Consider the following 25,345-nt stretch of genomic DNA (forward strand, 5'->3'; position numbering starts at 1 on the left):
GTCAGGGGCCTATCTAGGGACATAACTCAGGTTTTCTAACCCCACCCAGAATTCCATTCTTTTCCTCAGTCTACTTACTTACCAACTACAGTAATACTCTGGGTTTTCTGGACTTTACAAAAGTTCTTATAATTGCCAAATTCGGGAGGGTTTAATAGGAAATCAATTGTATTATGCTTCTGGGCTTTATAGATGTCCCATTGACTATTGGTTCTGTGAAAGTGTGAGATATATATTGTGTGTTGCCTCCTAGATAGGTTGTCAAAAACAACCTTTAGAGTAATCTGAGATCCAAAGAAGACTAAGCCTGTGATCCTGAGTTTAAATCTCAGAAACAGGAGGTTATATTTTAGCATCATTTATTGGTGTTCAAGATCCTAATATCTTTGTGAATCCCAATATCAGTGGATGCTGAAAATTATTTTCAAAACTTCCTTTTATTCAAAAGTTCCAATCCCTCCTGAACTAGGGTCATGCTTCCTAAAGATACTAGCTTGTTTCCAGGAAAGCAGATTTTAGCTTTATCCCTTGGCAGAGAGAATGGAGTCATTGCACACAGGCCAGAACATTCTTTCTGCCAGAGCTCCCCATCTGGAAGAAAGGGAAAGAGTTTCAGAGTTTCCATAAGGACTGCCTAAAGGGGAGGATGGGAGAGTGAGCTGCAGGAAGGGAAGAAGAAAGCTACAGCTAGAACCCCAAACTCCACAATTTAACAAGAAAATCAGATTCTGCAAGCCTGAAAACCTGGCCTAGCATTGCTGCACCTCTCCTATTCTCCTTATCCTTTGCTAGAATTTTTTTTGGTTTCTATCCCTATTTGTTTATTTATTTATTTATTTGAGATAGGATCTTGCTGTATGTCCAGGCTGGCCTCGAACTCACTATCCCCTTGCCCCAGCTTCCAGATAACAGGGATTCTGGGCATATATTACCATGCTTGTCTCAGTTCTTTATCTTTCATATATATGTACTTATATATCTTGCTTGTCCCACCTCAGAATTTTCTTTTCTTTTTTGGTGGGACTGAGGTTTGAACTCAGGGCTTTGCTGTTGCGAAGCAGACATTCTAACACTTGAGCTGCACCTCCAGTCCATTTTTCTCTGCTTATTTTAGAGGTGAGGTCTCACAAACTATTTGCCCAGGTTGGCCTTGAACCTTGATCTTCCTTATCTCAGCCTCCCAGATAGCTAGGATTACAGATGTGAGCCACTGGTGCCTGGCCAGAGAATTTTCTTTCCATTTTTCTTTCCTTTTCTTTTCTTTTCTTCTGAATTCAGGGCTTCACGTTGGTAGTCAGGCACTCTACCACTTGAGTCACTCCACCAGTCCCCATTTTTTGTTCTTTATGTATCTCCCTTCTAAGGTGCTCTCCCTATGGATGACTCTTAGAGGTTTTTAGACTACTTCTTAATACTCCTCAGGAAAGCAGGATTGCAGAGTTGGAAGGAAATTTCTTATAACCTGTGATCCGTAAGACTCTGATGGGTTCGGAAGGTTTTTGAAATAAGATTTGATTTTGGTGCACGCATACATCTTTTTTTGGCGAGAAAACCCATAGCTTTCATTAGGTTCTCAGAAGGTTTCATGATCATACCTTTCATTGAAATGCTGTGGATAGAACATGTGCTTAGCAAGTACAAGTCCCTGGGTTTGATTCCTGTCATCAAAAAAAAAAAGGCTGGAAGCATGGCTCAAGTGGTAGAGCACCTGCCTAGCAAACACAAGGCCCTGAGTTCAAAACTCCAGCACCACCAAAAAAAAAAAAATCAAATGTTTGCTCTGGACTGTGCAGCTCAGTGTTTTTTCAGGATGAGTTTGGGAATCCAAGTTAATTTTGAAACCTGGGTCATGGTTTCCATTTTTAGAAATGAATAAAATAGAATAGACTATGTCAATATGCATTACACATAGTAAGGATATAATTTTTGGTTAATTAACATTTGATTCAAAATTATATATATATCAACTTTTCTATGTTACATACATGATAAGATCAAAATATCCAGCCCCATTTATTTAATGATTACTTTTTGAGTTTTTACCATGAGGCAGATATTGTTCTAATCACTGGGGATACAAGGACGAATAAGACATGTTTTTGGCCCAAAGGCAGTTTGTATTTGGTAGGAAAGAGATAAATACACAAAAAATGCAAAAGAATAGTAAGAGCCATTACTATTGCTTGTACAGAAGCAAGTACAAGGTGCAAGGTGATGCAAAAGAGAGCATAGTAGATTTGGAAACTTCAGGTGGGGTCACACTTGAGTCTGGAGATATGACTGTTAGGATGCTTCATAGGAAGATGTGAAATTCTAGACATGGGGATTGATGTGTACAATGACAGAGCAGAGTGAAACCACCTGGGATGGCCACGGTACTTTGAGTGGGCTGGTGCATCATCCCTGTACTATAGGAGTCCAACTGTACAGGTTACTGATACAGGCTGGGTCATGAAGAGGCTCCTGTGGAATGCAGAAAATTCCAAATATCCATAGTGACCTGTCACCCAGCTCTGCCTGGACTGTCTCAGTGACAGGAAACCTAGATCTTGGTATGACAGTTCATTCTGCTTTTGAGCATCCGATTGTGACAAATTCCTTCCTATACTGGTGTAATACTTGTTTCCCTCTTTCATCCCATGATTCTTGTTTGCCCTCTGCAATGTTACAAAATGAGTCTACATCCTTTTCTATTAAGTCAAACAAAGTGAAACTGCTATTTGTACAGAGCAAAACAGTTGAATATGGGCAATTTCATATTGTCGGCCTTACACTTGACAATGGGCTATTTGAGGATAGCTATTATTTATCACCTTAATCTTCTGTTCTCTATATTTAGTTATCTCTAAACTCACCAAGTTCTTTCTCATCTTGTAAAGTTACCAGATCCTTTCCCAACATTATCCCTCATTAGGCACACACTAGTTACACAATATCTTTCTTAACTGGTACAGCCAGAACTAGTCAGTTCGAAATACAATGAGATCGGTATCTCTCTTTATCTGACATTATGTCTTCTCACTGACTGAATTTAGTTTGGTGACAACCAAACCTTTTTTCACCTGAAATGCTGTCAAGCCAGTCCAGCTCCTTCCTGTGCAATTGATTTTTTAAAAAATCTAAATGTAGCTCTTCACTTTATCTGCATTAAATTTAATCTTGTTGATTTTGGCACTTTGTTCAGTCTGTCAAGATGATTTGACCACATTGTAAACATATATCAAAACATTGCACTGGAGCTGGAGGAGTGGCTCAAGCGGTAGGTAGAGCTCCTGCCTAGCAAGCGTGAGGTCCTAAATTCAAACCCCAGTGCTGCCAAAATAAATAAATAAACATCTCCCCCCCAAAAAAAACATTGCCTTGTATCCCATAAAGATATACAATAAGATATACAATTATATGTCAATGGAAAATAAATTTTAAAATTTTTTGAAGATTATTTGAAATCTTGCTTTTTTTATCCATCCTATTATTTTTCAGATAATCATCTAGGTTGTTGATTTTAAAAATGTTTACTAGGATAGCAAAGTACCTCTTGTTGATATGGATCTACTAATAACTTTTTCTTTTTCTTTTTTTTTTCTTTTCTTCTTGTTGTACTGGGGATACACTCGTGCATGGTAGACAAGCATGCCACACCCCCATCCCCATACTAATATCTTTTGAATTAAATTGAAAAGCTACTTAAAAGCCACATAACTGTGTTACCCATTATAGGTGCAGAAAAGAAGGTGATCTCTTCTCTGTCCGTCATAAAGGGCTATGGTTGACATCCCAAGAGCAAGAGAAAAGCACAACAAATTTATTTCACATATCACATTTTATGTGACATAGGAACCTTCAGATTGAAGACCCAAAAGCCCAGAGTAAACTATCCATTTATATGGTTAGTTTTAATGAAGCATGGATAGAGGTATAGAAATATGATTGGATAAAATGAGCATGATCTAGGACTAATAATCTTTGGGTGGGGGGAATCCAGCAAGGCCTGTCTGTTGAGATTCTTGGCCTTTCTGTGCAACATTCCTTCCTTCCAGGTATGGGGCAAGACCGTTTCTGGAATGGGACTTGTCTTACGACTTACAATCAAACAAAGTAAGCCAGAGAATTTCTTTATTGTCAACTCTTACACAGGAAGGTGGGAAAACAGCTATAGTAATATTTTCAAGTTGTATGACTGGCTTTGGGGGAAATTATTTTTTTCCTCTTGTTCATTTCTATAACCCACCTTGGGGAGGAGGAATCCTAGTTTCTATGGCTTGCCTAGAGAAAGGATGAAGGTCAAAAGACAGAAGGGAAGAAGGTCAGATAGAAACTTTGCTTTTGAGATCTTCATTGTTTTCTGATCCATTCATAACTGGTGTCTGAACTCAGGGCTTTGTGCTTGCAAGACATACACTCTACTGCTTGAGTCCACACTCCAGCTCCCCTTTGGCTTTTGATGCTCCTCTTTGCCTAGGATAGAATTCTTTTTAGCATGGTTGTTATTTAAAAATTATTCCATGTAATGGTATTAATTAATTACCTTGTGATACTGGAGTTTGAACTCAGGGTCTACACTTTGAGACATTCTACCAGCCCTTTTTTGTGATGGGTTTTTTCAAGATAGGGTCTCACAAACTATTTTGCCCAGGCTGGCTTTGAACCTCGATCCTCCTGATCTCCTCTACCCTCCTGAGTAGCTAGGATTACAGAACCAGATTTTTTTTTTTTTTTTTTTTTGAATAAGGAGAAAAGGTTTATCTAGGTCACAGTTTCAGAGGTTCATGAGCATTGTTCCCGCATCAACTCCATTCTGGTGAGGACCTCATGGCAAATGATGGCAGATGACTTCAGTGGGAGCTTGTGGCAGAGCAAGCAGTCACATCTCCAAGTGGGAAGCAGAGAGACACTGGCATTCCACCATCCTTTAGGTGGGCTGTCTCAACCTTTTTAAAGGCTCCATAGTATTCAGTTATATTGATGTACTATGCTAATAGACACTTAGCTTTCTAAGCTTTTGATATTATAAAGAGGTCATAAGTCTACTTGTAAGTTCTAATGGAGGATAAACTTGTGGAAACCAATTTCCACAACCTGAAGGATCAAAAGATATTTTTTATTTTGATAGATTTTTTTGCCAAATTGCTGTCCAAAGAGTTGCACCATTTTACTTGGGTAGTGGTTTAGCTCCCAGCAACATAAGCAATTTTAAATTAAATGTACCTGCTTTTTAAAAATATCTCGATGTTCTACACTGGAAATTTAAAATTGCTTCTAATTTTTCCCTTCTCTTCTCTCATTTCTCCTCTTCTTGTCTCTGATTTCTTCCCCACATTAAGCCCCAAATTCCTATCACTTGTACAAAGAAATTCTGGTCTCTTCAGACACATCTACTTAGCTCTGCCCCGCCCCTGCATTTGCAATACAGACCTCAACAGAGCAAACCTGCTACCATTCCGAAGCTATCCTCCTTAGTAATAACAGTGTTGAGCACTGACATGTATAGTTCATTAATCCTTTCAGCAAACTTAAGATGCCAGCACTTACTGTTCTCCTAATTTTATGAGTGAAGAAACTGAGGAATAGAGCAGCTAACTTGCATAAATTCACATGGTTAAGAAGTCATGTGGAGGGTGTGAATTTGATCAAAGTATATTATATGCATTATGAAAATATAGTGAAACTTCTGTGTACAACTAATATACACTAATAAAAAGAGAGGGGGAAAAGTTGCACTGATGCAATTTGAACCTAGACATAGGTCTTTAAAGAACCTCAACCCCTACAAATTGGTTTTCTTAGGTCCCTATCAAATTCTAATCTAGCTTTCCTAGTGATTCCTACACTATAATTCAGGCTCTGATCTCTACCTAGCCCACGTAGCCTGTTCTGGTAGCAGCTCTGCCTTGTAAAAAGGCCTGGGTTAGCCTAGAAAAAATAAGTTCCAGGACTGTCTTATCCTAGGGCAGAGGAGAAAGCATGAGGTGGGATCACAGGCAGAGGGGGACATCAGACAAGCCCTTTCCCTCTTCAGAAATGCAGCCTCTCTATTCTGGTCTCCAGGTGGGTCTTCCCAGATAGGAAGGGGGCAGTTGGCTTTCTCAGTTGGTCTGTGTCTCATTTTCCCTGAAAGTCAGCATACTGTGAAATTTAGGAGGTGCCTGAGGCCAGTTTAGGTGAGTGCTATTCAACAAACATTTATTAAGTGCCAACAATGGGTCAGACACTGTGCTGTGTTGGGTACAAAATAAATTAAATTCCATGTTTTAGAAATGAAGATAAGCACCTCAATTGCCAGTTACCTAAGTATGAGTGCTTAAATAGCTGGAGAGTTGAGTGTCTTGTTTGGGGTGAGAGCTGTTGAGAGGAGAAAGGAAAAGGGAAAAGGGAAAAGTAGGATACTGTATTTATTCTTGGGGTTTTGATTCTAAGCAAACAATACAGATCATGGAGAAAAATAATAACTCCATAAGGATTGCTGATAGAGGGAGGCACCTTCCAGAGCACTGAGTTATTCAATCAAAGATGAGTTAAACATGGAATGCTGAGAGGAAGGAAGGTATGTGGGCAAAGAGCAGTTGGGAAAAATTCCAGGACCTGTGAGTGTGTGTGTGGGAGGGGTTGTGTGAAATGCTAATTCCTGCTAATTCTTGGCAGCTTTTCTGGAAATTGTGATGACAGCAACTGGTGGGAAAAATCACTGAAATTACTAGTGACCACAGCTGTTTCCCTGCCTCTAGGTGGCTGGTTATCTATCACATGGACCATTCCAGATGGCTGACTGCTACGGAATCTTTTTTGTTTGTCTTCCCTTGCTCATTTAATAAAGTGAAGGTGTTATTGGTGTTGAGGTTTTTTTGTTTGTTTGTCTTTTTTTTTTTTTTGGAAGAAGGACAAGAGATTTATTTTCCAAGGGCAATGAATAAGCAAGCCACACTCTCAACATTAACTAGACAGCTTCTTGCAGTATAATAAGCCCTGGACAAAAGACCTAGTCCACAGAGAGACACAATTTCTAGTTTTAGAACTGATCCAACTTCTGTGAGCTTTAGAAATTCACAATCTTTCTGTATGTCAGGTTTCTTATTTGTGCAATGGGAATTTTTATCTCTCATTGATATTGTAAAAAAGGAAAGAGATGAATAATAAACATTTTAAATTGTTAGGAAATAATATCCTAGAGATTTATTTTATTGTTTTTAATAATTTTCTTAGATGGTTTCAGAAAAGGTAAAATGACCATGGTTGATATGCCATTTTTAAGTGGATGCTGGGTGTTGCTAAGGGGCCTCTCTTGATTAACTTCCTCCTAGTAATTGGGACAGAAGTTCTGGCTATTGGCACAAGACTAGAAGGGCCAAAATAGAACTGTTCTACAACTTCTGGTTCTCAATAGACTCTACTTAGCATTTGCTTTTGTCTTAAATGCTGTGTTATTGGCCAATCATAGTGGTACATGCCTGTAATTTCTACACTCAGTAGGCTGAGTGAGGAGGATCTCAAGTTTGAGGACAGCCTGGGCTACACAGCAGTTCAAGGCCAGTGTGGGCTACACAACGAGACCCTATTTCAAATAGATGATAGATAGATAGATAGATAGATAGTACAAAGAGAAAGAAAAGGCAAGGGGAAAAAATCCACTGATGAATTTACAAGTGGCCATAAAACCTGTAAACATAGGTGAGTTACGTAATAGAAGGCTATGAATATCACAATAGGTGCACTGTTCATAATATTGTGAGGGGCTGGTGGAGTGGCTCAAGTGGTAGAGCACCTGACTAGCAAGCATGAGGCACTGAGTTCAACACCCCAGTGCCACCAAAAATAAAAAAAAATAATATTATGAGATACAATCAATATGTTGCTCCTTGTTAGGAATGCTTAGTTCAGCGTGCGGCACCAGCCTGTAGCACATGCAATGCTAACGCAGCATTTCTATCAATTCCTGCAAATAACCTTGCGATGCCTTGCCTCAGATTATCTTTGATTTTCACTGACTAAACCTACATATCTCCAAAGAAAGAATCATGAGAGCTCCACCTGACAGAGCCAGGCACCAGTGGTTCACACCAGTAATCCTAGCTGCTTAAGGAGGCAGAGATCAGGAGGATTGAGGTTCGAAGCCAGCCTGGGCAAAATAGTTTGCAAGACCGTATCTCAAAAAAACCCTTCACAAAAAAGGGCTGGTGGAGTGGCTCAATGTGTAGGCCTTGTGTTCAAACCCCAGTATCACACACACAAAAAATATTAAGAACCATTAAAAACATTATTTTATTTTTTTGGTCACCACAGTCTCCTGGGTTTCTGACAGTGCCACCCAAACCTTTTGTATCTAGAACCTCTCAGTGCCTTGGTTTCTTCATCTGTAAATTACATGTTGGAACAGATAATCTTTGAAGTTCTTTCTAGCTATTAAATTATATTTTCTACTAATTTTCTGTGAAATAAGTTATTATTGTCACATTCTCAGCTTTAGCTACTGAGGACTGCATTCAACAATTTAGGAAGTTGAGAAAATTTCCACTTAAGACTAGTTTTTCTTTTCTGAAGGCTTTTCCCCTTGATACAGTTCATTGTTTTCCTGAGATTCATTCTCTCTATCTCTCTGTCTCTATCAGTGTGTGTGTGTGTGTATACCTCAGATTTGAACATATGGTCATATTCTATATCTTTTCCCCTCTAGATTTTTTTTAACAGTAACATTTATTATTCCTCCTCTTCCTACTCTTCCTCCTCCTTCTCCATCTTTTCTTTCTTTGTTGCTCATGTAAATAATATTGTGTTTTAATTTCAACTTTCAGTTGTTCATTGCTGGAATATAGGAAAGCAAGTTAACATTTGTATATTAATCATATATTCTGGAACCTTGATGAAATTGCTTGCTTGTTAGCTCCAGGAATGGTGCTGGGCAGTACTGGATTTGAACTCAAGACCTTGAGCTTACTATGCAGGCACTCTACCACTTGAGCCACACTTCCAGCCCTACTTTTTCTTTTTTTTTTTTGGTGGTACTGGGGTTTGAACTCAGGGCCTTGTGCTTGCTAGGCAGGTGCTCCACCACTGAGCCATACCTCCAGTCCTCCTCTCTAGATTTTTTGATGTTTTATTTTATTTTTTTGCATTTATTCTCTACCTCCATAGAGAGCCTGGCTCTGTCAGGTGCTTGGCTCCTGCCTGTAATCTTAGCTACTTAGGAGGCAGAGATCAGGAGGATCACGGTTCAAAGCCAGCCTGGGCAAATAGTTTATGAGATACTATCTTGAAAAAAAACAACACAAGAAGGGGCTGGTGGAGTGGCTCTGAGTAGGTGTAAGCCCTGAGTTCAAACCTTAGTACTGAAAAGAAAATTGTTAACACTATTTGACCTAGGTTTTTACTTCTAGATATTTAGCATAAGGAAACAATCATATGTGTGAGGAAAAAGATTTATCTGTAAGTTTGTTCTTATAAGTTCCTTTTTTTTTTTGGTAGGACTGGGATTTGGACTTGCCTTCATGTTTGGGAAGCCAGCCTATAGGTCAGCCTGGGCAAAAGCATGAGACCCAATAACTGAAGCAAAAAAGGTCTGGAGATGTGGCTCAAGTGGTAGAGCACCTGCCTAGTGAGCATAAGGTCCTGAGTTCAAACTCCAGTACCATAAAAAAATGCTAAATAGTCAAGAAGATAAAATTATTTAAATAAATTGGTCACATACCTATAGCCATTAAATCATACTGAAGAACATTTAATAACATGAATATTTAATAATATAGTAAGTAAAATAGAGTGTGTGCTTTCCCTGGTGCATGCATGTTTGTGTGTTATGTACATGTGCATAGAAAAAAATATAAGGGAGGCAGTATACCAAAATGTTAATCATGATGTTTCTGTAATTACTGTTTATTTTTCCTTAATGATCTAAATTTTCTGAATTCTCCACATTAATCAGGTAATACTTTTTGGTCAGTAACCTCCTCACAATAAACTTTACTTTAAAAAATAAACTTGTACAAGAATCATACAACACCAAGAAAAAATACAGAATAATATCTTTTCAATCTTAGGGGAGGCACAGTTTTTTTGGCAGGACACACAAAAAAACTAGCCATAAAGAAAAAAATGGAAAAAAATTGGACTTCATTAAAATTTTTTTTGGTAGTACTAAGAACGGATACTGGGGTTTGAACTCAGGGTCTTATGCTTGCTAGGCAGGTATTCTACTGTTTGAGTCACTCCATCAGCCCAAGGGATTCATCAAAATTTAAAATATCTTTTCAATAAAACACACCACTAAGAAAATGAATAGACCAACAGCAGAGTGGGGAGAAACATTCATAGTACATATATCTGACAAAGGATTCATATATAGATAATATAAGGAATACCTATAAATCAACAACAAAAAGATGAACTATTTAATAAAAAAATGGGCAGAAGACTTGAACAGATACTTTACAAAGATCCATAAATGGCCAGTAAACCATGAAAAGGCACTGGTGGTAATTGTGATGGATCATCCACATTCTCCTTTCAGAATGAGGAGTTTCTCAGCTGTTGGGAAGGCTGCCAACAAACAGCCCTCAGCTGAAGAGCCCTGACTTGTCTAAGGTCACTCCCTCTGGTCACGGTGGCCTGTATCCAATGACTAATCAACATAGGTGTGTAAATGTTCAGTCCCTTGCCCAAACTTGGAACATACTTACAGCCTCCAAAACTGTAAGGTATTGAGTTTATTAGAGGTTCTTTTCTTTATAAAGTGTTCAGCCTCAGTTATTTGTTTTCTTGTTGGTTCTAGGGTTTGAACTCAGGGCCTCATGATTGCGAGGCAGGCTCTCTAACTCATGTTTGCTAGGCTTGGTAGGCAGGCCTCATGCTTGATAAGCAGGCTCTCTACTACTTGAACCACTTGAACCAAAGAAAGAGAGCCCTTTCTTTGTGTTTGCGTATTTTCAAGATAGGGTCTTATGAACTATTTGCCTGGACTGGTCTCCAACAATGATCCTCTCGATTTCTGCCTCCCAACTAGCTAGGATTATATCCATGAGCCACCGGCACCTGGCCTAGCCTCAGTTATTTTGTTATAGCAACAAAAAATGAACTAATACAATCCTCAAATTGATACTTAGTGGTATTTAGAAGTGGGGACCTGGCGAGGTGGTTAGGACTGAATGAGACTATGAAGTTGCGGCCCCTATGATGGCATTCTTTATAAAAAGAAGAGAGCCATGCTTATGCCTGTAATCCTAGCTACTCAGGTGGCAGAGATTAGGAGGATCACAGTTCAAAACCAGCCTGGGCAATATAGTTCACAAGACCCTATCTTGAAAAAACCCATCACAAAAAAGGGTGGTAGAGTGACTCGAGTGGTAAAGCACTTGCATATCAAGTGTGAGGCCCTGAGTTCAAAGACTAAAACCAAAACCAAAAAAAGAAAAAACAGAGAGAGATCCAAGCTAGCACACTTGCTGTGTCTCACCATGTGATACCCTCTGCCATGTTTTGATGCAGCAAAAAGGCCCCCATCAGTTGCCAAGATCTGACACCATTTTATTGGATCCCTCATTCCCCAAAACCATGAGCTAAATAAACCTGTTTTTACAATAAATGACCTGGGTCTTTACTTCCATTTCCTGTATGAAACAGGAAATGTTTCTTCCCTTTCCCCACCACTTCTCTCTACTTTATCTGGATAAACTAAAATAAATCTTTGCTAGAAAAATAAAATAAAATAAACAACTTGGTTTCAGGTATTTTATTATAGCCACAGAAAATGGACTAAGACACCTTCTTCAGGTATGAAGTTCAAAAACACTACTTAAAAAACTTCCTGCCCATTAAATTCTCTCTCTGAGTTTGCTACCATGGGAACTCAACCACTGGCAATATTCAACATGATTAATGATCAAGGAAATTCAAATTAAAACCTGTAAAACCATGAAATGCCACTTCACATACACTAGTAGGGCTAAAAGTCTGATGGAGTGGCTGAGTTCAAGTCCTAGGAATGCTCATAGGTAGCCTTCATTGTAATAGTCCTAAACTGAAAATACCCCAAATGTTCATCAATAAAGGAACAGATCACTAAATTGTCATATAGTTGTACAATACTACCCAGCAATGTAGAAAGAAAAATGAGCACACAATATGGATAAAAATCAAAGACATCTTGTGTAAAAGAAATCTCCCCCACATGTATACCCATACTAAATGATTCCATTGAATTGAAGGACAAGAATAGGCAAAATCTATGGAGATAGAAATCAGAAAGTAGTTATTTGGGTGGAGTGGAGGTGGGGATGGGGATTGACTGAAAGGGCCATGAGAAAATTTTCTGGAGTGTTGAAAAGATTCTGTCTTATTTTAAATTGTAGTTATACAATGGTTACAATTGTCAATAGTCATTTACCTGAACACTTAAGATTTGCCCATTTTAATGTGTCCATTGTTCTTCAATAAAAACTTATACACACACACACACACACACACACACACACACACACTCATATAGAATGAATGGCTGGATATGGTGTCTCATGCCTGCAATCCCAGCTACTTGAGAGGTAAAGATGGAAAGGATTGTGGTTTGAGTTCAGCCTGGACAAAAAGTGAGTGAGACCCCATTTCACTAAATAAGCTGGATATGGTAGTGCACACCTATAGAATCCCAGCTACAAGGGAGGTTTAGTTAGGAGGATTGCAGTCCAAAGCCAACCCCAGGCAAAAACTCAACACCCTATCAGAGAAATAACTAAAGCAAAGAAGGGCTGTGGGTGTGACTCAAGTGGTAGAACCACTGCCTAGAAAGCTCAAGGCCCTGAATTCAAACCCCAGTACTGCCAAAACAAAACAAAACAGTGGCACAAGCTAGGCATTCAGTAAGTGTTTAAAAACAAGTGAAGAGGAGATGATTTTTTTTCTGAAGAATCAAATTATTAATGATAACAGAAAAGATTTCATTCCTTGGGGGTTATAGAAAAATGGGCGATTCTGTTGGGATACTTCTTGATTGAAAATCTATGAATATTCACTCTTCACAGTTTTTTTCTTCCTTGACCATCAAAATGTTACACTTTAATATTTACAGGAGTGGCAGAATTGGGTCTAGAATGTCTGCCTGCATTATTTTCAGGTAAGTGGAAATACTAGAAGTATATTAAGATAATAACAGTGGTAAGAAAAATTAAAACATCAATATTGGTTTTCCAGAGTGGTACATCAGCCCTCGGCTACTATCTGACATAATCTTGCCAACATCACCATCAAAGCAATTTCTTATAAAATATGGCACACCCTATTCTGCACATGAGTATTTAATCTCAGAAATAGTATTTAAAGTATTTGAAATATTTCAAAAGGCAGGTTAGTTTTTATGGAGCCAGTTGATATTAACCTATGCTGTTTCCAACAAAGGTAAATACTCTGAGGTATAAGAAAATCAGAAATGAGAGGATCTTTTTAGGGGTTTTGTAGTCTGAAAAATTAAACATGACAGAATGCCAACCGGTTCTTAAGAAAGAGCTTGTTACAAACACAAAGCTGTTTTAAAATTCCCTTTTATAAAATCAACCAATTCAAAAGCCATTGAATACAATCTTTAAAATCTGAAAGCAAGGACTGATGGGGTTGCCAGATTTAGCAAAATACACAATGTCCAATTTGATTTGAATTTTGGATAAACAATAAATATGAACCTACTTAATGTCTATTTTGGGTTTTTTTGGTAGGATTGGGTTTTCTTTTCCTTTTTTGTTTGGTGAGAATGGGGTTTGAACTCAGGGTTTCAAGTTTACAAAACAGGCGCTATACTGCTTGAGCCACAGTCCTCTTTGCTCTGATTATTTTGAAGATGAGCTCTTGAAAAGTATTTGCCTGGGCTGGCCTCAAACCTGGATCATCCAGTTCTCAGCCTCCCAAATATCTAGGAGCCACTGGTGCCTGTCATCAGGTGTATTTTTTAATACAAGCATGTCCTATGAAATATTTGAGACATACTTACCTTTCTTCTGCTCCATGGATTTCCATTTTGTCTCCTTTACGCTGTGAAATACATTTAAATGTATTTTCAATTATTCCATGTAATAATGGATTAATTGCACTAAATAAAGAGTACACTTTATTTGAATCTTTAGGGTTGGGGTTTGTGCAGGGACTAAGAGCCTTGGATTAAACATATAGATTCATGAACCTAGAAAACTTGTTTCTCTTGTTAGGTTTGCTATTCCTGGTGAAGAATGAGCAGAGTTGATTTTGTAAAGCAGTTTGAGGACTTTGAAAATGCTGAATGAAAATATTTTGTTCCAATGAAGTCATCCCCACCTCTTTCAGTAAAGGATTACCCCATTGTTTGTCTTTGTAGGACCTGTCATACTTTGTCAGAGCTCCAGGGTAGCAGCCTGCCTAATGGAGCCTGGAGCACTGTTACTCCATAGGTGGGTTGAAAACATCAGTGCCATTCCAGGTCTGGTTTGAGTACTCATGGAGAGGGCACTCTTTTCAGCATCAGCTGATGTTCTGCAGCATGGAATTCTGTTACCCTTATTTGAGCTGCTTGGTTATTCCAGCAATCAGATCTTTCTGTCTCCTTCCTGTGACACGACCTTGACACCAGCTATTTATGTGCACTCTTTGCCATAACTCCCAGGCATACAATCCTGTCATTTTTCTTTAAACTCAAATGCCATAATATTGAGGTTTCTAAGACATTTAAGTGGCTTTTGACAACAGTAAAGAATATTTGCAGTCAGGAGTATCCTATAAAATCTAGGGCATGGGTGGTTCCCCTAATATTTTAACACTTGTGTCCTCTATCAGTTACCAAGGACACAAGGATATTTGGAAAGGCGAAAGGACTGGGAGCCAGAAACCCTTCTCCAATAGTGGCTTTAGTCTTTGCTTTGCATTAATCTGGGGCAAATTGCTGCTTCTATGTCTGTCCTGTGTCAGTTTCCTCTCCTCTTTAGAAACTTTTTCCTTTTTTTTCTTTTTGGTTTGGTAACAGTGGGCTTGAATTCAGGGCCACATGCTTGCCAGGCAGGCTCTCTTACTGCTTGAGCCATTCCAGCAGCCCTTCCTTTCCCCTTTTATTTGAAGAAGACACAACAATAATAAAAAAGAGAGAGAGACAGAGAGAGAAAAAGAAACTCATTTCCAACCTACTTTTGTTATCTTTAAATACAGTTTTTGCATCCTAGGGTTTATAACATCATGTACCAGGATTTTCTGTCCTTTTCCCATGAAAGGGGAGGAAAGTTATGGAAGACAAATGCCTTGAAGAGTTTACCTTTCAAATTTCTTGGTTTTTGTTTTCCTTTTTGAGGGGTGGGGATGAGGAGCAATACTGGGGATTGAAACCAGGGCCCCATGCATGCTTGGCAAACATTCTACCATTGAGCTATCAGCTGAATTCCTATTTAGGAGAAAGATGAAATATCTACTTCTAGTACTGCAACTTGGTTTTTGTTGTTGTTGTTGTTTGTTTGTTTTGCAGTACTGAGGTTTGAACTCAGGACTTCATGCTCCCTAGGCAGGTGTTCTAACAGTTGAGCCACTCCTCCAGCCGCAGTACTGCAACTTGTGAAGTTCATATCTGAACTCAACTTGGATAGAACTACCTGATTCTAATTCCTAAAAGGGGCAGGTTTTATAAACTAGAGACAGTGATTTGCCTGTCAGACAGTAATAATAGCACTCTTTTCTGTACAATGGTCAATCCTTTTTCTCCTATCTCTTTCATTTCTTTGATTCTGCCACTCTTCCCTCCATCTATTGGTATCTTCTTGCATTGAAATAAGATAATAACAACTAGCTGGGTACCAGCAGCTGATGTCTGTAATCCTGGCTACTCAGGAGTCAGAGATCAGGAAGATTGCAGTTTGAAGCTAACCCAGGAAAATAGTTCTCAAGAATCTATCTTGAAAATACCTAACATAAAAAAAGGGCTGGCAGAATGGCTCAAGTGGTAGAGTGCTTGCCTAGCAAGCATGAGGCCCTAAGTTCAAACCCCAGTACTGCCAAAAAAAAAGATAGTAATGGTTAACTTTAGTAAAAGTGCATAGGGTTAAACAAATCAACATTTAGTATCTCTTGGCACTGAGACACATTAGGACAGGGCATAGCAGAGTTCAGAGTTGCTAAAATTGTGGCCTTCAGTTCTTAGGTTTGGAGCAAGAACATAAATCAATTTCCCCTCTCCTCTCTCCCTACCCTGTGTATATGTGTGTGTGTGTGTGTGTGTGTGTGTGTGTGTGTATCTGTCTCTCTGTCTTTGTTTCTCTGTCTCTCTCTTGAGGGTCTTGCTACGTAGACTAGGTGGGCCTCCAACTCGCAATCCTCCACCTTAGCTCCCCAGGTACTGGGCATGTATTACCATGCTTGGCTCATAAATCTCTCTCAAGTCATTTAAATTATGCCTTTTTGTTTAAAGAAAATTTTTTTGGCCTGCCCTAATTCCTGATGTCAGGTCCTCAGAGCATCTGTGCTAAGCCTCATTCTCAGTGAATGTATATTTTATACAGTGTGATCCCACTTTGAACTAAAATAGACTGTACACACAAATCTGTGGGAACAGGCTTCCCAAGGCTAAAGAACATGAACACCTTGAACTGCTTTTGTCTCTTTGACTTCTTCACGTCAACTCACAATACAGAGATGTTACCACCTAGATTTTTTTTAAGTGGCTGAAAATCCTCAAAGTTGGTCTTCATGCCATGACTGTTTTCCTAGGAAACACCTAATATCTGAAAGTGAAAGGGTTCCAGATGCTTTTTTTACAGTCTCTCTTCAGCTGTACCAATATCTGTTTATTAGGGAGGAGATGACTTTCAGTTGAGTCCTGTATATAAGCAGGTCACAAGCCAATTTCTAGCTCCCCCAATACACACTTAAAAGTGTGTATTAATCTATACAATCTCTATAGGAGGCTGGCAGCAGAGGAATCTCATCTTTAATTATTCATGTAGCTATGACACCAAGGCAAATTGCTGTTGTAAAATCATACCCCATGAGCTGAGATTCTGCCAGGTTGGCAGGCCTTAATGTCTTGGGTCTCTTCTCTTTACCCCACCCCTAACCTCGGGTCAGACAAGGGCTGAATTTGTTCTCTTTGCTAGGCATGGGATCAGATACTGAGTGAGGATTAATTCTGATGTCAATTCTTATTGTCAGAGATTTAAGAAGCAAAAAAGAAATAGAACCAAGGGTGGAGAAACTGAGGCCCTCTGATCTTTGTTGCCAAGCTTCTGAGACTTCTAATCCTCTTGGCTACTCCATTGGTCTAGTTCAACTTCAGCTCACAGTGATGTTTTTGATTTGAAGTCAGGGCAAACATCATTTAAACCTAACATCAGCATGCCAGCTCCAGAACACTGTAACCTTTAAAGACTTGGGATTCCACAAGAAATGTTGCAGCAGCATTCCAGAGACCCACGCATGAGATGCATTCTTGCCTGCAGCAGAGGGTGTTGGCTTCACTTCCCAACTCGTATTTTGCAAAGCCCTGGTGAACCAAACAGGTTCATTTCAACTCACCAACAAAGGGGCTGGGTTTAGTCATGTCACTGCTAGTCATTCAGGATTGGTACCAATAATCCCCCCCCCTCCAAAAAATAAAAACCTTCAGTAGTGATTGGGAGAAGGCAACAAACACTAAAAAGAAAGGGGGGAGAAAAGGGAGAGGCTAGAAAAGAAGTAAAACAGGTGGAAATGTATGACTTTTTCAACTTCCTGATGGAAAGATACCAAGAGAAACAGAAATTTTTTGGACCAGTTAGGAGCTTTCTTTGGCCACAGTTGGATGTAGATATCATGTTGCCACTCTCAAGTAAGTAGACAAATCTATCTCTATATTACATATTGAATCAACCCGCCCCCTTTTATGAAGAACAGAGGATGAGGAGGCAACATTCCGTCTACTCACGTTTCCAACTGTCATTCCGACAGCCATTTTAACGTTCAGAAAAAGACTCAAGGTTGAGATCTCGTGGGATCAGCTTTCTATGGATTGCTCTCCAACTTTTTGTGTTGCTGGCTTTTGGAACCCTTTTGTCATATTCCGCAGGTAATTCCGCACATTAGGGGAATTAGAGTTATAGTTTCCATGCTTGAAATTAACAGTGAAGGCCATAATTTCTAAGCTAAGAAGGCTAAACAGTAACAGTAATATTTTGTTTTGATTTAACATGGTGAGTTTTGTAATAGTCTCTCAAACTTTTCATACCTTTCTCTTCCCTTTTTCAATGTACCACAGTCAGGATTTTTTTTTTCTTTTTTTTGGCTTCCTAATCTAAGTCATTTATATTTTCTTTTGTTTGAAACATCTCTTTCAATGTCTTATACTTGCTGTATATATCCAGTACTACTCTGGCTATGAGGATCATTGTGACATTAAGAAAATGGTAAGACTTTTTAAAAGAAATTCCCAAGCCACAAATGAAGTAACTTTTCTTTGAGATAATCACTGTGCATATATCTGTGTTAGAGATGGGAAAAAGTGAGGCAGGGAAAGTGTAAGACTTGTTCTAGGTCAGAAAGTCAGTGATAATACTGAAATAATTTTCCTGTGTCTTCAGTCTGTTGAGCCCAGGCAAGCACTCTATCACTGAGCTATATTCCCAGCTCACTTTCTTTTTATTGAAGTTTGTGGACTTGAACAGGTTTTTTATTTGCAGATTTTCAAGGGCTTGGTAAACAGAAGCCTAGAAATCTGTTAGAAGTAGGACCAATGATCTTGAGACATCACTGACTTTCCCTTTACTTCAGGAGCACCATGGAGGGAAATGAATATCCAAGGGCCCTTGAGTTCATTTCAGCTGTTTCAGAGAAGCTTTCACAGGGCTTATGTTATCCAGTCATAGGTAAGGGAACTGATACCTTCTGCTCCCCTATTCTAAGTTGTAGGTCGTAAGTCTGGGTTCACCTTTGACTTGCTGCATTGGAATCTACTAGGACATGGAACCAGGGACTGGGCCAAGTAAGGTTGTTCCCTTTTTCCTCAGTTGGATCACAATTACTGCTAACATAAATTTGATAACCCTAGTCATCAATTTTTTTTGGGGGGTATTGGGGATGGAACCCAGGGCTTTGCACATGCTAGGCAAGTGCTCTACCACTGAGCTGCATTCCCAGCTCATGTGTGTCTTTGTTTTGAATTTTATTTGTGATTTTATAAAAGAAGATTGTCTCTATTCATAGGTTCATATAGCGTCTCTGTGGGACACACATCTTGTATATAAAGAAAAGCCTCTAGTCTGAATAAAATATTATCATTTGATCAAATGGTTAGTAAACTCAATAAAATTAAGATGTACTTTGTGTAGGATCCAGTACTGAAAGTAATAAAATAATTAGGAAGAAAGTTCTTTTTTTTTTCCTTTTTGGTGGCACTGGGGTTTGAACTCAGGGCATAACACTTCCTAGGCAGGTGCTCTTACCGCTTGGGCCACTCTGCCAAACTTAGAAAGCGAGTTCTTAAAAAGAAAAATAAGTGAAGAGAAAAATAATAAAAATAAGAAAGCGAGCTCTTGCTAGTCAAAGATACACACATATGTATTTATACACACAAATTTAAAATACAATTACAGAACAGAAAAACAAGTACAAATAAGTCAGCAAAAACCAGTACTTGTGAGCTGAAGGGAAAGGGGTTAAAATTGGGTGGAGTCAGTCAATGAGAGCTTTCTGGAAAAGGTGAGTTTTAAAGGAAGAGGAAGGGAGGGGCATGGGTTTGCCAAAAAGGATGAGGAGGTCATAGCTGCAATAACGCATGAGCAATAATAGGAAAGAAAGAATGAGCAAGCTATAAAGACCGAATGTCAAACAGGTTTTTTTTTGGTGTACTGGAATTTGAACTCAGGGCTTCATGCTTGCTAGGCAGGTGCTCTGCCTCTTAAGCCATGCCTCCAGACCAGGTTAGCTTATTAAGACTGGAGAGTTTATGTTAATGGTTAAGAAAAAAATAAAGTCTAAGAAAATGGTAAGGATAGTTCATGGACAGGCTTAAATAGTTATGAACCAAATTTGCTTTAACAGACAAGAGGGAGACTTTTGAGTTCTTGCATAATGCAAATGCACTTTGAGAAGTTGAGATACAGATGTATTAAAAGAAAAAACTGGAGAGTTAGAAAAATAGGGAAACTGCTGTAAAATTGTCAAAGAGAGATTTTAAAAAATGCTTGGGTCTCAATTCCAGTTCTGCCAATTATTAGCTGTATGACCTTGGGCAAGTCAATGAATTTCATTTTATTTTTGTGGTACTGGGGTTTGAACCCAGGGCCTACACCTTGGGCCATTCTACCAGCTCTTTTTTGTGATGGGTTTTTTCGAGATAGGTTCTTGTGAACTATTTGCCTGGGCTGGCTTTGAACCATGATCATTCTGATCTCTGCCCTCCTGAGTAGCTAAGATTACAGGCTTGAGCCACCAGTGTCTGGCTCTTTTTATTTTATTTTTTTGGTGGCACTTGGGGTTTGAACTCGGGGCCTCATGCTTGCTAGGCAGGCGCTCTTACTGCTTGAGCCACTCTAACAGCTCAAGTTATTGAATTTCTGTGTGCCTGTTTTTCCATCTGTAAAACAGAATGGTGTCCACCTCACAGAGTTCCTGAGAAGACTAAGTGAATTAGTATGTAAAAAAGTGTTTAGGAAGCACTCACTAAATATCCATTTACAGTTAAATTATTAATGTTAGTTAAACTATGATTATTTCTATGACTGAAGTGGCTGCAGGAATTCATTCATGAAACAAAAGGCCCCATCTCACATCTCAGTTTGAAAGAATTGCAGCCTTCCAGTCTGTCCTTATAAAAGGCACATATGATTCAGAGGGCAGAAAGGCAGGCCAAGTGTTCAAAACGGTCTGCCAAATACAATAGTCCCTAGGCACATATGACTGTTGAGCACTTGAAATACGGCTAGCGGAAATTCAGATGGGCTGTAATTGTAACATACACACTGGATTTCAAAATTGATATAAAATAAGTAAAATATTTCATTAATACTTTAAAAATAGCAGGGTGTGATGGCATAGTCCTGTAATTCCAGCACTCAGGACACTCAGAAGGATGAGCAGTTTGAGGTCAGCCTAGGCTGCATAGTGAGACCCTATCTCAAAAGACAAGAAACCAAAAATAGTTTAAAAACTGATTACATGTTGAAATGATAATATTTTGGATATGTTGGGTTAAATTAGATGTATTAATTTCACCTGTTTTCTTTTTACTTTTTTGTGATGTGGTTACTAGAAAATTTAATTGAACCTAGTGGCTCACAGTGTATTTCTGTCTGACAGTGCTGGTCCAGTATAACATTCTCTACTGAGTTTTGGAAATTAAGTTTTGGTTCTACCTGAGAAGTTTCTATAAAGGAATATGGTTTAATGAATACATCTTCTTGCTTGTGTGTGTGTGATTGGGGTTTGAACTTGGGGCTTCACACTTGTAAAGCAGGCACTCTACTGCTTGAGCCACACCTCCAGTCCATTTTGCTTTTTTTTTTTCAGGATATGTATCTCACAACTATTTGCCAGGGCTGACTTGGAATGGCAATCTTTCTGATCTCAGTCTCCCAGGAAGCTAGGATTACAAGTGTGAGCCACAGGTGCCTGGCCTCTTCTTGCTCTGACACTTAACATATAGATCACAATTTGTGTGATATCTAAATAATGGAAGGAGCCACAGCTAGTTCACTATTAAACAGGTTGCAATTGATGAAGGGTCTTTTAGTTTAAGAAGATGGAAACAAAGATAAAAATGGGAAAAGGGGCTGTGGAGGGTAGCTGATTTGGAAGAGCGCTTGCCTATCTTGTTTCAAGCCCTGGGTTCATCCCTTGGAACTCCCACTTAAAAAAAAAGAAAGAAAATGTTTACCTTAAACATTAAATCACGGGAACAGAAATCTTCTTAATTTTTGAAATCTCCCTCTCAGAAGTTCAAATCTCATTGGTTTAAGTAACTTGGATTACTAAAGATTTTCGGGCAAAATAAAACTTTGAAATCATCCCTTCAACTTGTTATTTAACAGGAATTATGGGCAAAAAGCTTCAGGTCAGCGTTTCCAGCTGATCTGGAGGTTTGGGGAATGCCTTGAATTGCTGTGTTACTCTAGTACCATGACAGAACTGCCCAACTGCGTGGCCTATAACTTCCCACCGCAGCTCAGGCGCCCTTCCGCCTTTCCCTCGGCTTTTCAAGTCCTTCCTGGTTCCTTCCGGCTCCCAGGCCTCCCCTTCTCCCGCGTGGCGAGGACAGGTGCAGCGCAAGGAGCCGCCCCGCGCCCTCCCGCCCGCTGGCCGCACCCTCCCCTAGCTCTGCGCGCGCGCGCACACCCCGCGTGGGCGCGCCCGGCCGGCGGGGCCGCGCACGTAGCCACCGCCTCCTCCCTCCTTCCCTCCCTCCCTCCCTCCCTCCTCCTTGCGGCCCTCCTCCCCTTCCCTCCCCTCCGCCCCCTTCCCCGTAGGCAGGCAGCCCGCCCGCCCGCCCGCACTGCCGCCCTCCGGGCCCCTAGTGCTCCGGCTGGGTCTCTTCCCTGTCCCCAGGCTCCCCCGGTGGCTCCCCTCTGGCGGTCGCCCGCGCTCGGTGGATGTGGCTGGCAGCCGCCGCCCCCTCCCTCGCTCGCCGCCTGCTCTTCCTCGGCCCTCCGCCTCCTCCCCTCCTCCTTCTCCTCCTCAGCCGCTCCTCTCGCCGCCGCCGCCGCCTCCACAGCCTGGGCCTCGCCGCGATGCCGGAGAAGAGGCCCTTCGAGCGGCTGCCTGCCGATGTCTCTCCCATCAACTACAGCCTTTGCCTCAAGCCTGACTTGCTGGACTTCACCTTCGAGGGCAAGCTGGAGGCCGCCGCCCAGGTACGGCGACCCTCAGGCGCCAGGGGCAAGCAGGCCGCGCCCGCGGGTTGGGCTGGGCTGGGGAGGGCTGAGGAGGGCTGGGCTGGGCTGGGGGGGGGCCCGGCCGGGAGAGCGGGTGGGTCCTGGGGCCGCGGGACCAGGACCGGGACCAGGGTCGGGAGGAGGTTCCAGCTCCGGCGCGCCCCTCTGGACGGCCGCGGGCGCCGGGCCGGCGTGCTCTGCCCTGCTGCGCTTGGGACTGCGGGGGCCGGCGGCCCCGCTCCGCGAGCACACCTGTGTGGGGCGCCCCCTCCCCCCGTCCCCGGCCTTCCGGGCTTGGAAGAGTTCTGGGAGAGGTTGGAGGGGATTGGGGAGGCCGGAGGGGTCATGGGAGTCCCCGCTGTGTCTCAGCCTTCTGACTCAGTTCTTTTCTGGGGTTGTCCCTACACCCCACGGGGATAGATTGGAAGGGGCGGTCATCTGGGACACTGGCCGCCGCGCTGTTTGCGAGGAGGGGAGCTTCTAGAAGGGGGAGAGAGTGGAACGAGAATGTTAATCCCAGGCAGCCTCGCTGAGTTCTCCCCGCCTGCTCCAGCCCAGGGGCTGGGTTTCCAAGATGATCCGCCCCCTCCCCCTTCTCCTCTAGTGACAGTGCAGCAGTGACTTTGTTCTCTCCTAACCTCTAGAGAAGCTGCGGGAGAACCCCAGCTCCGCGGGGTTCTCCCGCTATTCTTCCTTGCTTTGCAACCTTTGAAGCTGGTGGATTTATTGCTACAGTGATGGTTGCTCAGATGTACCCTCCTCGGAAAGAAGCTCTTAGTTTTATATACCAGTGGTGAAAATATTCCATTACTCTTCACTGCAGTTTTTTGGTGAATCATACTCTCCTCTCTCCTCCCTAAGCATTATCTGAAGTATTGTTTGACTTTGGAGACGCATTAGTATAGATGCCCTTACGGAGGTCCTGAACAATAGACATTTGCGATAGGTATCGTGCTGCACGATGTGTTATATGAAATCTAAAATGAAAAATGGGCGCTGCTTAATAGCCGTCTGGTGATAAATATAGTTTCGTTGCTTTTCCTACTGCAGCGAGGGGTGGGGGTGGGGAATCAGTTAGGCCTTAACCTGAAAGATCAGGGTGTGTGTAGCAGTAAAATGAAAGCAGTGTAGACTAGTACCTGAATGAATTGAAAGTTGGCAGCTGTCTTTGAAAGCCAAGAGGGTCTCATACTCAGATTGAAAATATACCTATAAATAGAGAATTTCAAAGTATACTGTTAGATTTGGAGCATTTGTTTGAAAGCATGAGGGCTCTAGGGTATGGCTGCATCAAAAGCCAGAACTTACTCCTGTGAAAGTCAGGTGATTTAAAATTTTTCCATTAGTATGAATCAGGATGAATGCATCTTGGGTCTAAATTAGGATTTGAGAGGTTATTATGGTTTAAGGCAAGTGATCAGAGTTCAGTATATGTTGGCAAGGGGCAGACGGAAGGGATTGTGTACAGGAGAGTGTCTTGTGACTTGGCAAACCTTTGGAAGAAGGACCTAGCTGTGGATGATTTTACATTATGTGAAAAGAACAACATTAAAATTAATTTGTTTCCTGCCCCATTAGTTGGCATAATGAATTCATAATTTTGGGAGGCATGGATGTTTAGGGAAATGATTTGAGGAAAAAATAGTACATATTTTTAAATGGTTATTTATTAAGACGTGAGTTTTAATGAAGTGTTGAAAAGAATAACAAGTAGTGACATACTTTTCCTTACTCCTTTTCTAAAGATGAGAAATATGTGGAAGAGTGGTTTTTACCATTAAGCAAACATGTTAGATATTACATATTATATGGTATGTTAGACATTAGCAGGGATTTGTTAATTTGTTTTGTTTTTTTGAGATAGGGTTTAGCTATGTTGCCCAGGCTGGTCTTAAACTTGGAATCCTCCTTCAGCCTTCAGAGAGGCTGGGGATTAGAGGTGCATACTACTGTGTCTGGCTGACTTGTTAATTTGATACAAGGAAATAAATGGATCTTTATAGTAGCATGAACTTTTCATATAATGTTTTTCAGGGCTGGAAGGAGGCTCGGGTAATACAGTGCCTGCCTAGTAAGTGCAAGGTCCTGAGTTCAAACTCTAATTTGAACTGCCAAAAAAAAAAAAAAAAGAAAAACAATTTTTTTTTTTAAAAATTCTTTTCAGGTTATGTGGCAACACAAAGTTGGCATGATAATGAATTATAATAGTTTTTTTTTTTTTATGGTACTGGGACTTGAACCCAGGGCCTTCACCTTGAACCACTCCAGCATCCTTATTTTTATGAAGGGTTTTTAGAGATAGGATCTTGTAAACTATTTCCCCGAGCTGGCTTTGAACATCAGTCCTCCACTGGCGCCTGGCAATAGTTTTTTTTCTTTGGCAGTACTGGGGTTTGAATTCAGGGCCTCACGCTTGCTAGGCATGTGCTCTACCACTTGAGCCACTCTTGTAGCCCTTTTTTATTTTCAGTATTTTCAAGATAGGGTCTCCCAAACTATTTGCCTGGGCTGGCTTTGAATGGCAGTCCTCC

The 25,345-nt window shown here is 40.7% G+C and overlaps 1 protein-coding gene across 3 annotated transcripts in view; it reads left to right on the forward strand.

Moving 5' to 3' along the window:
- Positions 1-13,049: 13,049 nt before the first annotated feature.
- Npepps (aminopeptidase puromycin sensitive) overlaps positions 13,050-25,345 on the forward strand; it is an 84,655-nt gene continuing 72,359 nt past the window's right edge. The window contains exons 1-3 of one of the 3 annotated variants that reach the window (XM_074045918.1): positions 17,647-17,779; positions 17,899-18,016; positions 22,622-22,793. In XM_074045918.1, the coding sequence (XP_073902019.1) occupies positions 17,662-17,779; positions 17,899-18,016; positions 22,622-22,793 (408 nt within the window). In that variant the 5' untranslated portion in view covers positions 17,647-17,661. Of the gene's footprint in view, positions 13,091-17,646; positions 17,780-17,898; positions 18,017-21,477; positions 21,552-22,621; positions 22,794-25,345 lie in introns of those variants that run through there. The other 2 variants (XM_074045919.1, XM_020159200.2) reach the window with 2 other exon arrangements.

Source organism: Castor canadensis, chromosome 11, assembly GCF_047511655.1.
Source record: "Castor canadensis chromosome 11, mCasCan1.hap1v2, whole genome shotgun sequence".
Lineage (NCBI taxonomy): Eukaryota > Metazoa > Chordata > Mammalia > Rodentia > Castoridae > Castor > Castor canadensis.